Here is a 12217-nt window from a genome sequence, read left to right on the forward strand (position 1 = left end):
AGGCTAGTACTACACTACTATGACATACAGTAACTATGACAGGGCCTTTAGTAACACACTATTACTTTTTCAGAAAACAGTGAGCAGGGTTGCAGGCACTGAAGGGCTACATGGATGAGCTGTGTATGAATCCGGCACAAACAACTTGGTCACTGATACCACGACAATAATGGATGTCAGACTGTGCATGTGGCACACACACGAGAGAGATGGAGAGACTGTGCGTGTGTGTGTGGCCGTGTGTGTGTGTGTGTGTGTGTGTGTGTGTGTGTGTGTGTGTGTGTGTGTGTGTGTGTGTGTGTGTGTGTGTGTGTGTGTGTGTGTGTGTGTGTGTGTGTGTGTGTGTGTGTGAGAGGGAGAGAGAGAGAGGGAGACAGAAGGAGAAATACAGAGACATAGAGATAGAAAGAAATAGAGGAAAACCAAAACAGAGAATGACACCATACATGGGTTGAATGTTTGTCAACACCCCCGGCTATGCACGGGCCTTCCCCTAGCTCCATAACAATAGAAGTCGAAAAGTAATTGAAAAAAAAAAGAATTGAATCGTATCGTATCTTATCGTGTGGAATTCTTAATTATCGAAAATAATCGAATACCTGCTTTAAGAAATCGATACCGTATCGTATCGTCATGGAGGCTATGATTTACACCCCTACCAGAGAGAGTAGAGAGAGAGAGGTTCCATTGGCCCATTGTTTCCTGGTTCTATTATGGCCCCCCTTAGGCAGACCTAGGCAGACCTAAGGACTGTTCTATTCATTGTAGGAGCATTATGACACGGCCCTTAAGGCAGACCGGAACCTGGTCGCGTTAGGTGCCCATAGAAACCTATTATGTTGGCATATCTCTATAGAATATCTCTGCCCCTACTGCTTATCATCTTGCTCCTCCTCACAACACATATGTTTCTATACTCACATGGCCTTCATGTTGCTCTCGGGCAGCAGGGGGATCTCCAGCAGCTTGGTGGCGTTCTGCAGGACCTCGTGGCTGGGCGTGGACACCGTCTTGCCCGTGATGCGGTGCACCTGGTAGAACGCGTGCGGCCGCAGCATCCGGTCGTCCGCCGTGCCGATGAACAGCTGCAGCGTCAGGGGCTCGCTCTCCACGTAGCCGTGCAGCTGGGGGGCAAGACGACAAGACGTCAACATCAACTACAATACACACGTGCAGTCGTGCATGCACACACACACACACACACACACACAATCAAAAGTGAAGCCAGGCAACAGGGGATCAAGATGAGGATGTCAACAACAACACACACATGCACGCACACACGCACGCACGCACACACACACACACACACATGGACACACACATGTACACACACACACACGCACACACACACAGTGAGCAAAGCCATAAAACTGGGGATCAAGATGAGAAGACCGCATTAACATAAACAACAACGCAGACACACACACACACACACACACACACACACACACACACACACACACACACACACACACACACACACACACACACACACAAACACACTCACACACACACACACACACACACACACACACACACACACACACACACACACACACACACACACACACACACACACACACACTGGGGAGGATGTTTACAGTGTTGTTGGGTACATAGACACCAACTGTGCCCCCCATAGCCACAACCAAACTATCGCCGGCTCCAGCAGCAGTTCTACACATGTGGAGGCCCTGGGCAAAGTATACACATGGGCCCCTTTTGAATGACTTACACAGCAACTATTTATCATGATGGGATGGGACTGACTGTTGGGGTGTTATGTTCACATTAATATGGGAACGAGTTTTAGTTATTTTACATTGACTACTTTATGTTATGCGCATTGATACTATGTAATGTATTGACTGTTGTCTTGATATGGACCATGTACTTTGAGTCTGAAGTAAATAAAGAATTGAGAATTGAATTGAACCTACAGGTGATCTAGAGCAGTGGTTCCCAAACTTTTTCCCCTGCGCACCCCCTTGTAGATTTCAATGTGGTTCGTGCACCCCCTAGGCGAATATTTTGATGTGCTGAAGTATGATTTACTGCACATTAAGCACAGTTGTTTTGGGGAATCCTATTTTCCAATAGTCTAGGAGTTAAACTACACTTCAGATGGACCATCCCAGCATACAATTCACCATACAATTAAAAACTACTTCATGTTCATTAATGCTGGATAAACCTCACATATTATCCACCATTGCTCTATTTAGCTTACGCACCCCCTTATGGCAGGCCGCGCACCCCCAGGGGTGCACGCACTCCAGTTTGGGAAACCCTGATCTAGAGTAATAACACCTTTATTAATAGAGTAGCGACATGCCAAGCAATGACTGTGCATTGTCATGATTCTTCCAATACCTCGATAAAGGCAACGTTAACTTTACTTCGGTGTTCGAGTGAATTATGTATGTTGTGAAAGTGACAAACACAACATCCCCCCCCCCCTAAAATTGGCCAATTTGAGGAGGCCCTAGGCAACTGGCTAGGCAGCTTATCGGTAAGACCGGTGTTCTGTCGAGATGTGTTGCCTCGTCGAGATGAGCGACCGGTCGCCCTATTCGATAGTGGTGTTCTATCGATTTGCGATGCCTCATCTAAATGAGCGACCTTGATTTTCCGCGGAAGGCGTTTCAATCGGTCCAAGTAGGACTGTTTTAATAACCATTACTTTGTTTATTTCACGGACAGGGGTGTGCAATCGTTCGTGCGGAATTTAATAATAACGTGCGGCTGCTGACCACTAAAAAACCGTGAGCCTCTCGTTTGAGCAAGTTAAGAAACGTGCCATATGAAAGAGTGAGTTGAGTTTGCGCAAATACTGGAGAAAGTGTTTGGGATCAGGGCCTGGTTACGGGTTGTTTAATGCAGCCATTTGCTGTTAGTTTGGTTTCAATGCGACGTGGGCTCGCAAGGCAACGCCATATGAAATGATGTGCTATGGGGATGAACAAGCGCGATCAGAGATTCCCAGATAGCAGATGCAGATAGCAGATAGAGGCTTTGTTTTGGCAGATGTCTGTCAATTTATGACACCTCTTTTAATGACCGGGATCATTTTCTAAACATCCCCACCAGTGCATTTCTTATTATCATGTTCAGGCATTTTACAATGCAGTCGATTCAAATTCTTGAGTGAAAAGGGTGGAGGGAACATTTTGACAGCTCAATCAGAGGTGGCGATTTTTTTCCATTTTGCAATGAGAATGCCTCTCTACATAGTAGGCCTATTTTCTGATCGATGTTACAATGTTCGAGGCTGCGTGTGTGAGCGATTACGGTTAGGCAACAAAGTAGCAAATGTTCGAGGCCACGCTATTTCGCACATTTTCCAAATTGAGAATATGTAGTATGCCTGATATAATTACGGGTAGGCTACAAAAAGCGCTGCTGGGTTGGAGAACCAAGTTAAGTCTGAGTCACTACACAGGTGTATGATCTGCTGGATGATCCACGCTATTTCATACAGATTGAGTCACTAAAGTTGACTGTCTCAGGGGATCCTATCGTAAACTGCGGTCTCACAATTCGATGGGCAATCACCCGCGAAAACCGCCGCGAGGGTGTGCGCATGCGTGCGCCTGCTCAGTAGCGAAAAGAATCACATCTCGACGGGTCGCTCATATCGACAGGACACCGGCTCTGGGCGGCTCGCTCTGCATGTGGTCGTGCAACTGAATCAAGTCAAGATGACAACGAGGCACCAACACAGGGGTGGAGCTATAGGGAGGGCCAGCAGGGCATGTACCCCCAGGGCCCAGGGCACTCTTGTATTGGTGGTGGGAGCCCTATTGTGACCTGGGCATGCCGTATGGGGGCCCTGTAACTCTCTTACCCTGGGGCCCTATGTGCAATTGTTCCGCCACTGCATCAACATCAAACACACTGACATACTGTACACAGGAGGAGGAGAGGATGTTTAGCCCGCTGGGCTGGTTCACCCCATTCCCCCACCCTCCGTGACAAAACCACAGTTGAGTGTAACCCCATAAAGAGCTTCAAAAGAGTTCTTGTTTTTTTTTCAAGGGTGAAAGGTGTTCGTTTTCAGATCAACATGCGGTGGCTTGCGTCTCTATGACTTGCCAACTAAGGCGAGGCATTGTGCATGGAATAAATCGAACATGGTGGTGGTGGTGGTGTTGGTGGTGGTGTGTGTGTATGTGTTTGTGTGTTGGGGGTGTGGGGAGGGGTCTATATTTACTACATGGGAAAAACATGTGGCTGGCTGCCATAGTTGTTGCTGTGTTATCCAGGCGAGAGGAGTGAACAAGTTTTGCAACCCTCCGTCCTCTCTCTCTCTCTCTCTCTCTCCCTCTTTCTTTCTCTCTCTCTCCCTCTTTATTTCTCCCTCCTCTCCCTCCCTCTCGCTCTCCCTCTCTCTCTTTCTTTCTCTCTCTCTCTCTCTCTCCATCCCCTCTCATTGCTCCCTCTCTCTCTCTCTCCCTCCCTCCCTCCCTCCATCCCCTCTCATTGCTCCCCCCTCCCTCTCTCTCCCTCCCCCTCTCTCTATCCTACTATCACCCAACAGAGGAATGTCAAGACTCCATTGCACTCTGTGCCCTTCAGTCGGGCGGCACATAAACACCAACCCCCCCCCCCACGGACTGAGAGTCGCGTCGCTCGCTTGCTGTACTGTCGACAGAGAGAGTCTGTAACTCACACAGCGAGAGACTGTTGTGTACAATACGTAGGCCCAAGTAGGGGTGGGCGATATGGCAAAAAAGTTGTATCACGATATTTTAACATGAAATCACGATTTCGATTTTTTATCACGATCTTCCATCCAAAAAATAAAAACAACAAAAAACAACTTTCATAGACTTGCAATTTGTAATTTGCAGTCAATAAAATGTTAACACATTGATGACACTCTCATAAAGTGTACAACTGGAATACAATAATGTAAAGAATAAAGTGAAGACAACAAAAAAAGTGAGAAAACGTCACTCTGATACTGATAATAAACATCCTCACTGCAAGACGATCTATACGATTTCTCCACTTTGGCAGATTCGAGACGATCTTTTACTCAATATCGCGATTCACGATATAATATCGTCATATCGCCCACCCCTAGGCCCAAGTGTGCTGCAGTTTCCCCATCTGTTACAGTGAAGGTGGACCGTGTACTGTAGGATGGTGGTCAGAGGTAGGTATTGCAACCATCTACTAAAAATTGGATCTTGTCATGAATATTATTCACTAATGAACTGATATTTACTTGCATCGCCAAACTACAGTAAGTATTGTGGCTAAATTTCAAAATGGCAGACAGTAGAGAAGTTATCCCTTTTCATGTATGAAAAGTGCAAATTTCCCAGCCATAATGAACACTTAGAGCTTGAAGGTGGTGGTAAGTATTTGTAAAAAAGGGAACATTTGTGAATGGGCAGCCTGAATTCTGGAAAGAAGCTGCTAAAACTAGACTGCCTGTGCAGTCGCCTTCGACTGCTTAAGGTATATCCCCGAAACGCGACGCTTCCAGTCCCCCATCATTCCTACCACTCCCGTCCACCATTTCGTAAACGTATATGATACATACAGACGTGACATGACGTGCATAGGCTTAAAACCAAACAACTATTGTGAAAATGAAGCAAAAAATGGGGCAAATGGTAATACTGTTTTAATGGTTCAGTGGATCTACCACATTAGGTACAGTGTAATAACCAGTGCAACAACATTTAATGCCATGTAGTACCAGTGTAACACCATGTACCAATCTTGTACTTCAAGAAAGGGTGAACCTTTAAAATAAAGAGTTACAGGGCAAATCAATCCACCCAGTCAGAAGTTATGTGCCAAATGAAGGTTCCGCCATTTTGAAATTATTGGCTTCCAAAATCTAATCAGTTCATGAATCTACCCTAGAACATTGAAACACCAAATCTGGGACAAATCCATCCAACTGGTCAGAAGTTATGGGCCAAACCAAAATTCAGCCATCTTGAATTCAGCCATCTTGAAAGTGTTGGCCTCCAAACTCGAATAAGTTCATGAACCTACCCTAGAGCATTAACACACCAAATCTGGGAGAAATCCATCCACCCAGTCAGAAGTTATGGGCCAAACAAAAATTCGCCCATCTTGAATTCAGCCATCTTGAAAGTGTTGACCTCCAAACTCGAATCAGTTCATGAACCTGCCCTAGAGCATTCACCCAAAAAATCTGTGACAAATCCAAACATCCGTTCAAAAGTTATCGCGTTAACACGAAAGACCTTACGCGGCGGCAGCGGAGGCGCACGCAAAACCATTACATCCCCGACGCTCCGCGTTTCGGGGATATAAATATTACACGGTGCACTTTTAAGACAGTGACTCCCAACCATGGGATTGTGTGCAAATACTGTCGGGGTGTACTAAACGGGGTATGCAAAAAAAGTGTGCAGTTCAGTCATATTCGGATAGAGGCAGGGATATAGTAATTAGGGCGTGTGAGTTATAGTATGCTCATGTTATGACAAAAACAGCTTAGGAATTGGGAAACACTATGGTCCCCATTATTAAATTGGTGTTACCAGAATGGCAATGACCAAGTCGTAATGTATTACTAAAGACTCTGTATTACTTAATGTATAATGTATTACTAAAGACTCTGTATTACTTAATGTATAATGTATTACTAAAGACTCTGCATTACTTAGTGTATAATGTATTACTGAAGACTCTGTATTACTTAATGTATAATGTATTACTAAAGGCTCTGTGTATTGTTGCAGTAGTGTAGTAGTATGGTAGTAAAGCTGTTTCAACGACGTACAGTGCTCCACTGGTGTGACAGTGCACATTTTGAGGCCACATGAGCAGAATGGAAAGTGACTGTGTCTAAGCACTGGTCGGAGTATTGGTGATAGTTGTATATTCCACATGAAAAAGTGGCAATTTGGTATTAGAAAACCTCTGTGGGTTTTCGAAACTTCTGTGGGGTTTGAAAAAAAAAAAAACGTCTGGTATGGATAAACTTCCATTCATTGACTGGCGCAAGTCCCTCTGGGGAAAGCCGCCCGTCAGTAGAATTGCAGTATATTTACTTACCGTTACTAAGATTGTACAAACACATAGAGCCTCTCACAGATCGTGCTCATTAAGCTTCACAGAGAACGACAAACAAATTCTTCAGAGACCCCGAAAGAAAAACCCCAAAAGAGCGCTGGACTGTGAGCCATTACATCATAGTTTCCAGTCGTGCAAAAGTAAAAAAAAAAAAAAAAAAGTTACCATGTCTTGCTCTCAGCCCACTTTTTTTTCATTGGGCAGGATTTATTTTCCTAGTCAAACGAAAAAGGCCAGACACACCGGGCACAGTGCATAGCTGTGGTACAGACGGACATTCAGCTAGACATTTGGGTGCACAGGATGACTCTATCCCTTCAAGTTCTCCCCTCCTGTTTTCATGGCACAAGCGTTTGGTCTACCAGACAAACGGACAGACAGACAGACAGACAGACAGCAAGTTATGCCATCAAGTTCTCCCCTCATTTTCTAATGGCACGAGCGGTCAGTCCACCAGACAGACAGACAGACAGACAGACAGACAGACAGACAGACAGACAGACAGTAAATTATGCCATCAAACAAGCGCCTGTTGAATTAATAGCTCCCTTCAATTACCTTACAGGCGGAAAAGATGCAAATAGAGGAAATGCTCAAGTAGTGCCCGATTCGGGTTCAGAGTCATCCCAGGACAGTATTGCATCAGAAAGGCAAAATAACGAATGTGTTATGAAACTAAGAAAAAACATTTAAAAAAAACTCTTCACTCTATGCTTTCATTCCTGACACAATGTCTTTTTAAAAATCCCAAAATTTACACAAGATACTGTATATTGCTACATGATTAAAAGTGATGTTCATTGCTCCAAATGTAGCCATTCTTGGTCAGTTATTGTATGAACTGTAAACTTTGCATGGAAAGGAGAAGTCTAGAATAGAGCAAGAGCAGAGGGGATGAAAGAAGAGGATATTAGAAGAGGAACATAGAGGAGAGGAAATGAAGTGGGAGAAGAGAGGTGAAGAGAGGAGAGGAGTGGAGAGGAGAGGAGTGGAGAGGAGAGGTGTGGAGAGTAAAGAAGAGGGGGAGAAGATAGGTGAAGAGAGAAGAGTAGAGGAGAGGAGATTAGAGGAGAGCAGCATAGAGGAGAGGAAAGGAGAGGGGAGAAGAGAGGTGAAAGCAGGAGAGGAGAGGAAAGGAGAGGGGAGAAGAGAGGTAAAAGCAGGAGAGGAGAGGAGAGGAGAGGAGAGGAGAGGAGAGGAGAGGAGAGGAGAGGAGAAGAGAGGAGAAGAGAAGAGAGGAGAGGAGAGGAGAGGAGAGGAGAGGAGAGGAGAGGAAATGAGAGGAGAGGAGAGGAGAGGAGAGGAAAGGAAAGGAGAGAAGAGAGGTGAAAGCAGGAGAGGAGCAGTGGGGAAGAGGAGAGGAGAGGAGAGGAGAGGAGAGGAGAGCAGAATAGAGGAGAGGAGAGGAGAGGAGAGGAGAGGAGAGGAGAGGAGAGCAGAATAGAGGAGAGCAGAATAGAGGAGAGCAGAATAGAGGAGAGGAAAGGAAAGGGGAGAAGAGAGGTGAAAGCAGGGGAGGAGAGGAGAGGAGAGGAGAGGAGAGGAGAGGAGAGGAGAGGAGAGGAGGAGAGGAGAGTAGAGGAGAGGAGAGGAGAGGAGAGGAGGGGAGAGGAGAGGAGAGGAGGGGATAGGAGAGGAGGGGAGAGGAGAGGAGAGGAGAGGAGAGGAGAGGAGAGGAGAGGAGAGGAGAAGGGTGTGGTGCTGACAGTGGGGTGCTGCTGCTGGTAAGACTTCTGACTGGCCGAGAGAAATCTTATAACAGTTATTCTGTGGAAGAGTACAGAGAGAGAGAGAGAGCGAGAGAGAGGGAGGGAGAGGGTGGAAGAGAAAGTAAGACCGCTCTGTAATCTTTGGTGGTTAACAGAAGAAAGTGGGTGCCTCCTGCCTCTTTGGAGAGAGAGCGAGAGAGAGAGAGAGAGAGAGAGAGAGAGAGAGAGAGAGAGAGAGAGAGAGAGAGAGAGAGAGAGAGAGAGAGAGAGAGAGAGAGAAGTCTGCCGAGTCTCTTGCCAGAAACGTGTGCGGTCAGGCAGGCCAGGCAGGCCTTGCCTGCGTACGTATGTCCATGGCCTGGCCCAGCAACACGCATGCATGATGTCAGAGCAGTGGAGGCAGCAGCAGCAGCAGCACTACTGGGAATGCTCCGGAACAAAAGCCTGCTTGTGCTGCTCGTTCGACCGGAAGCTGCGGTGGCCATGGCGATGGTGATGATGGTGTGGTGTGGTGTGGTGTGGTGTGGTGTGGAGGCTACACAGCCCCAGAACAAGTTTTAAAAAAAAAAAGTTAAAAAAATAGTTTAAAAAGAAAAACATTGAAAAGCCACATATGTACTGCACAGTTGTCAGTGTTCAGCAAGTTTTTTTTCTTTCCTTTTTTAAAAAAACATACCAATTCCTTTTGACTTGCGATGTTACACATGTTAACATAACACACGGAGAGTGATTCTGACTTTGTCATTGCGGTTGGTCGATGCCTCGATGCCCAAACCCCATCGCCCACCCACCCCCCTTCTCCCTTTTTCACCTCCGTGTGCGGCCAGTGTCTCACTCAAAAGCGTGAAATGACACTGATTTGGTCGTCTACAACCCCCCTTTTGGGCTGACTGAAACACTCACTGCGAAGTCTAAAAAGCTCCTGTGCTGGCTCCCCAAATCGAAATAGTGTAAATGTGCGTGAGTCAGTTTTCAAAGCGGAAACCACTGAGTCAGAGGCGTCTGGCAGGGTGGACAGAGGCGTCAGCAAAGGCGAGCTGCGGCTGGAGTGAAGAAATACCTGTGCTGCTGCCGGACACTGGACACTGGCAATGTGAAAACAGACGCAGGGTCAGAGACGGAGACAGGAAAGGAGAGGGAGAGAGACGGAGAGAGAGACTGAGAATGAGAGAGAGAGAGAGAGAGAGAGAGAGAGAGAGAGAGAGAGAGAGAGAGAGAGAGAGAGAGAGAGAGAGAGAGAGAGAATGAGTGAGAGAGGGGGGGATAGAGAGAGGCGGTGGGCCAAGGTGAAAACAGATGCAGAGATGGAGACAGAGAGAGAGAGAGAGAGAGAGAGAGAGAGAGAGAGAGAGAGAGAGAGAGAGAGAGAAAAAAACGAGAGCGAATAAATATAGACTGTAGAAAAAAGGATTGTGAATTAGATGGGTTTTCAGTAAGTCTCTCTCCAGTGCTGCTGGCAGACGGCCATGTAGTTGAAAAGTCAGAACACAGAGGTGGTGCTGTGAAAGTAGTTAGCTTTGCATGCTAACTCATGCAAGAGTTAGACACGTCGTCTCCTCAGAGTGGATACAGACAAAATATCTTTAAGGGTGTGGTGCTCCTCAAAGGTAACATTCTAATGGCAAGTAGCAGGGCCTAACACATTTTCAAGACAGCCCAAGAGCTCTTCTGGAACATTCTAGAAAGTGATGAATATGAATACCAAACTAAGATTTAAGGTTTTTTTTTCTGAATATCCATGAGGACTTACTTGTGTCATCATGTAATGGTGTATTGGATGTCAATACGACATTATACACAATATACGTAAGACTTTACAACAGAATTATTTTCTGATTAAACCGGTCATCTTTCGTTGACAAAAAAAAAAACGCCATTCCAGAACAATGCGCTTAAGAATGTTAGCCATAACAACAGTCGTAAAGTAGCCAAAAACTGACAGGTGATTGACATGTCAAGGATGGCGAAAACAATAACCCAAGAAAAAAAGGTATAGGCTGCAAAATTCCGGATTCATGCTCAAACTCAACGAAACTTCAACAAAACGGTCATTTCGTCAGCCATTATCCCTGGCATGAAAGAGGATGATGAACTGCATGTCCATTGCCATTCATTGGAATCAATAGCTTCCTTACCATGCTTTGAAACTCTTGTCGAAAAATAACTTAGTGGCCTCCTCTCAGACTAAGTTTTGTATGTATATAAATAAGAAATGACTGCATGGATCAAACAAAAACAACATTTTGGCAGACCCACCCCGGTACCACAAAGACACAAGCCCAAAGGCCAAAACACAAAATGCGTAAGAGGTATCACAGACAACAACGAAAACAAACACAAACCAATACAAATGAGGTTCTCCAAGGGTTTTGGTTAAGATAGGGGAGTGGCGGGCGTACACCAATGACTGGTCAGTGGGTACATGCCACATATTCTGACTGGTTTAGGGACCACAAGCGCTTCAGACACTCACAAAGATTACAGCAAAAACAACAGCAAATAGCCAAGATCCCCCCTTAAACATGCCGGTACCATAACAACTAAACAAAGCAACGCTAAACACTAACTACAAGATGGATACATCACATGACATGGTCTCTGTGATAAAAAATATGGATGGCAACACAACAAAACCACGGCAACCTTGGACAGAACTGCCATTACTAAAGACTGAAAAACATGGCTGGAGAATCACACTTCCTTTAGGCTGAAAGCAACTGGTAGCTGAATAAGTGTACTATCAATTTGAGTAAAATTGAGCAAAAAATGAAAAACACAAAGGTGTCCGTCAAACAAAACCCACCGTCTGTCCATTAAGGGCTATCTGCAAGACTGGAGGAAATGCATTTTGAAGTGTTTTGGAAAGTAGAACCACAATAGACAAGACAGTTTAGTCAGTTCAGCTGGACTTCTGCTTGGAGCTTGGAGGAAGTTTCGATCCTTAGGTAAGGAACCTCATTAGTATAATATTATTATTATTATTATATTATCCGATCTGTACATCTGATGTGGGAACTATGAGTTCATCTCTCCAACGTCTTTCAAACTCAAAAAAGAAGTCAAACTGCTTACAACTTCATTTCCCATGTCTACAATGATCTGGATGAATGAGAATCTTCGTTGGCATTGGAATAAAATAATTACACACTCTCCCGGCACCAAGGTTGTGTTCGGACTGTACCTGCACGACTGGCTTTGACTGTCCATCAATAGTCAAGATTTGATCACTTCCAATCACTTCCATACCTATTGCAAATAGCTCCTGCCATGCCTCCCTACAAGGGTGTACAACCAAGTGGGTTATATCAAATGAATCAGGAGAAATCAGGCTTTCACACAGATAGTGACATCATGCCATTTGACCAATCAGCAGTGGCCTGCAGCAGCCTGTCGAACTTCCTTTTTCTCTCGGAACTCGTGATTTGTGTGCCCTATAG

At 45.4% G+C, this 12217-nt stretch overlaps 1 protein-coding gene across 2 annotated transcripts in view; it reads right to left on the minus strand.

The window, feature by feature from the left end:
* LOC134436629 (nuclear factor of activated T-cells, cytoplasmic 1-like) overlaps positions 1-12217 on the minus strand; it is a 75194-nt gene that overhangs the window by 55934 nt on the left and 7043 nt on the right. For both annotated transcript variants that reach the window (XM_063185940.1, XM_063185939.1), the window contains exon 4: positions 922-1124. In XM_063185940.1, coding sequence (XP_063042010.1) covers positions 922-1124 — 203 coding nt within the window. The remainder of the gene's footprint in view (positions 1-921; positions 1125-12217) is intronic.

The sequence above is a fragment of the Engraulis encrasicolus genome, chromosome 20 (assembly GCF_034702125.1).
Source record: "Engraulis encrasicolus isolate BLACKSEA-1 chromosome 20, IST_EnEncr_1.0, whole genome shotgun sequence".
Lineage (NCBI taxonomy): Eukaryota > Metazoa > Chordata > Actinopteri > Clupeiformes > Engraulidae > Engraulis > Engraulis encrasicolus.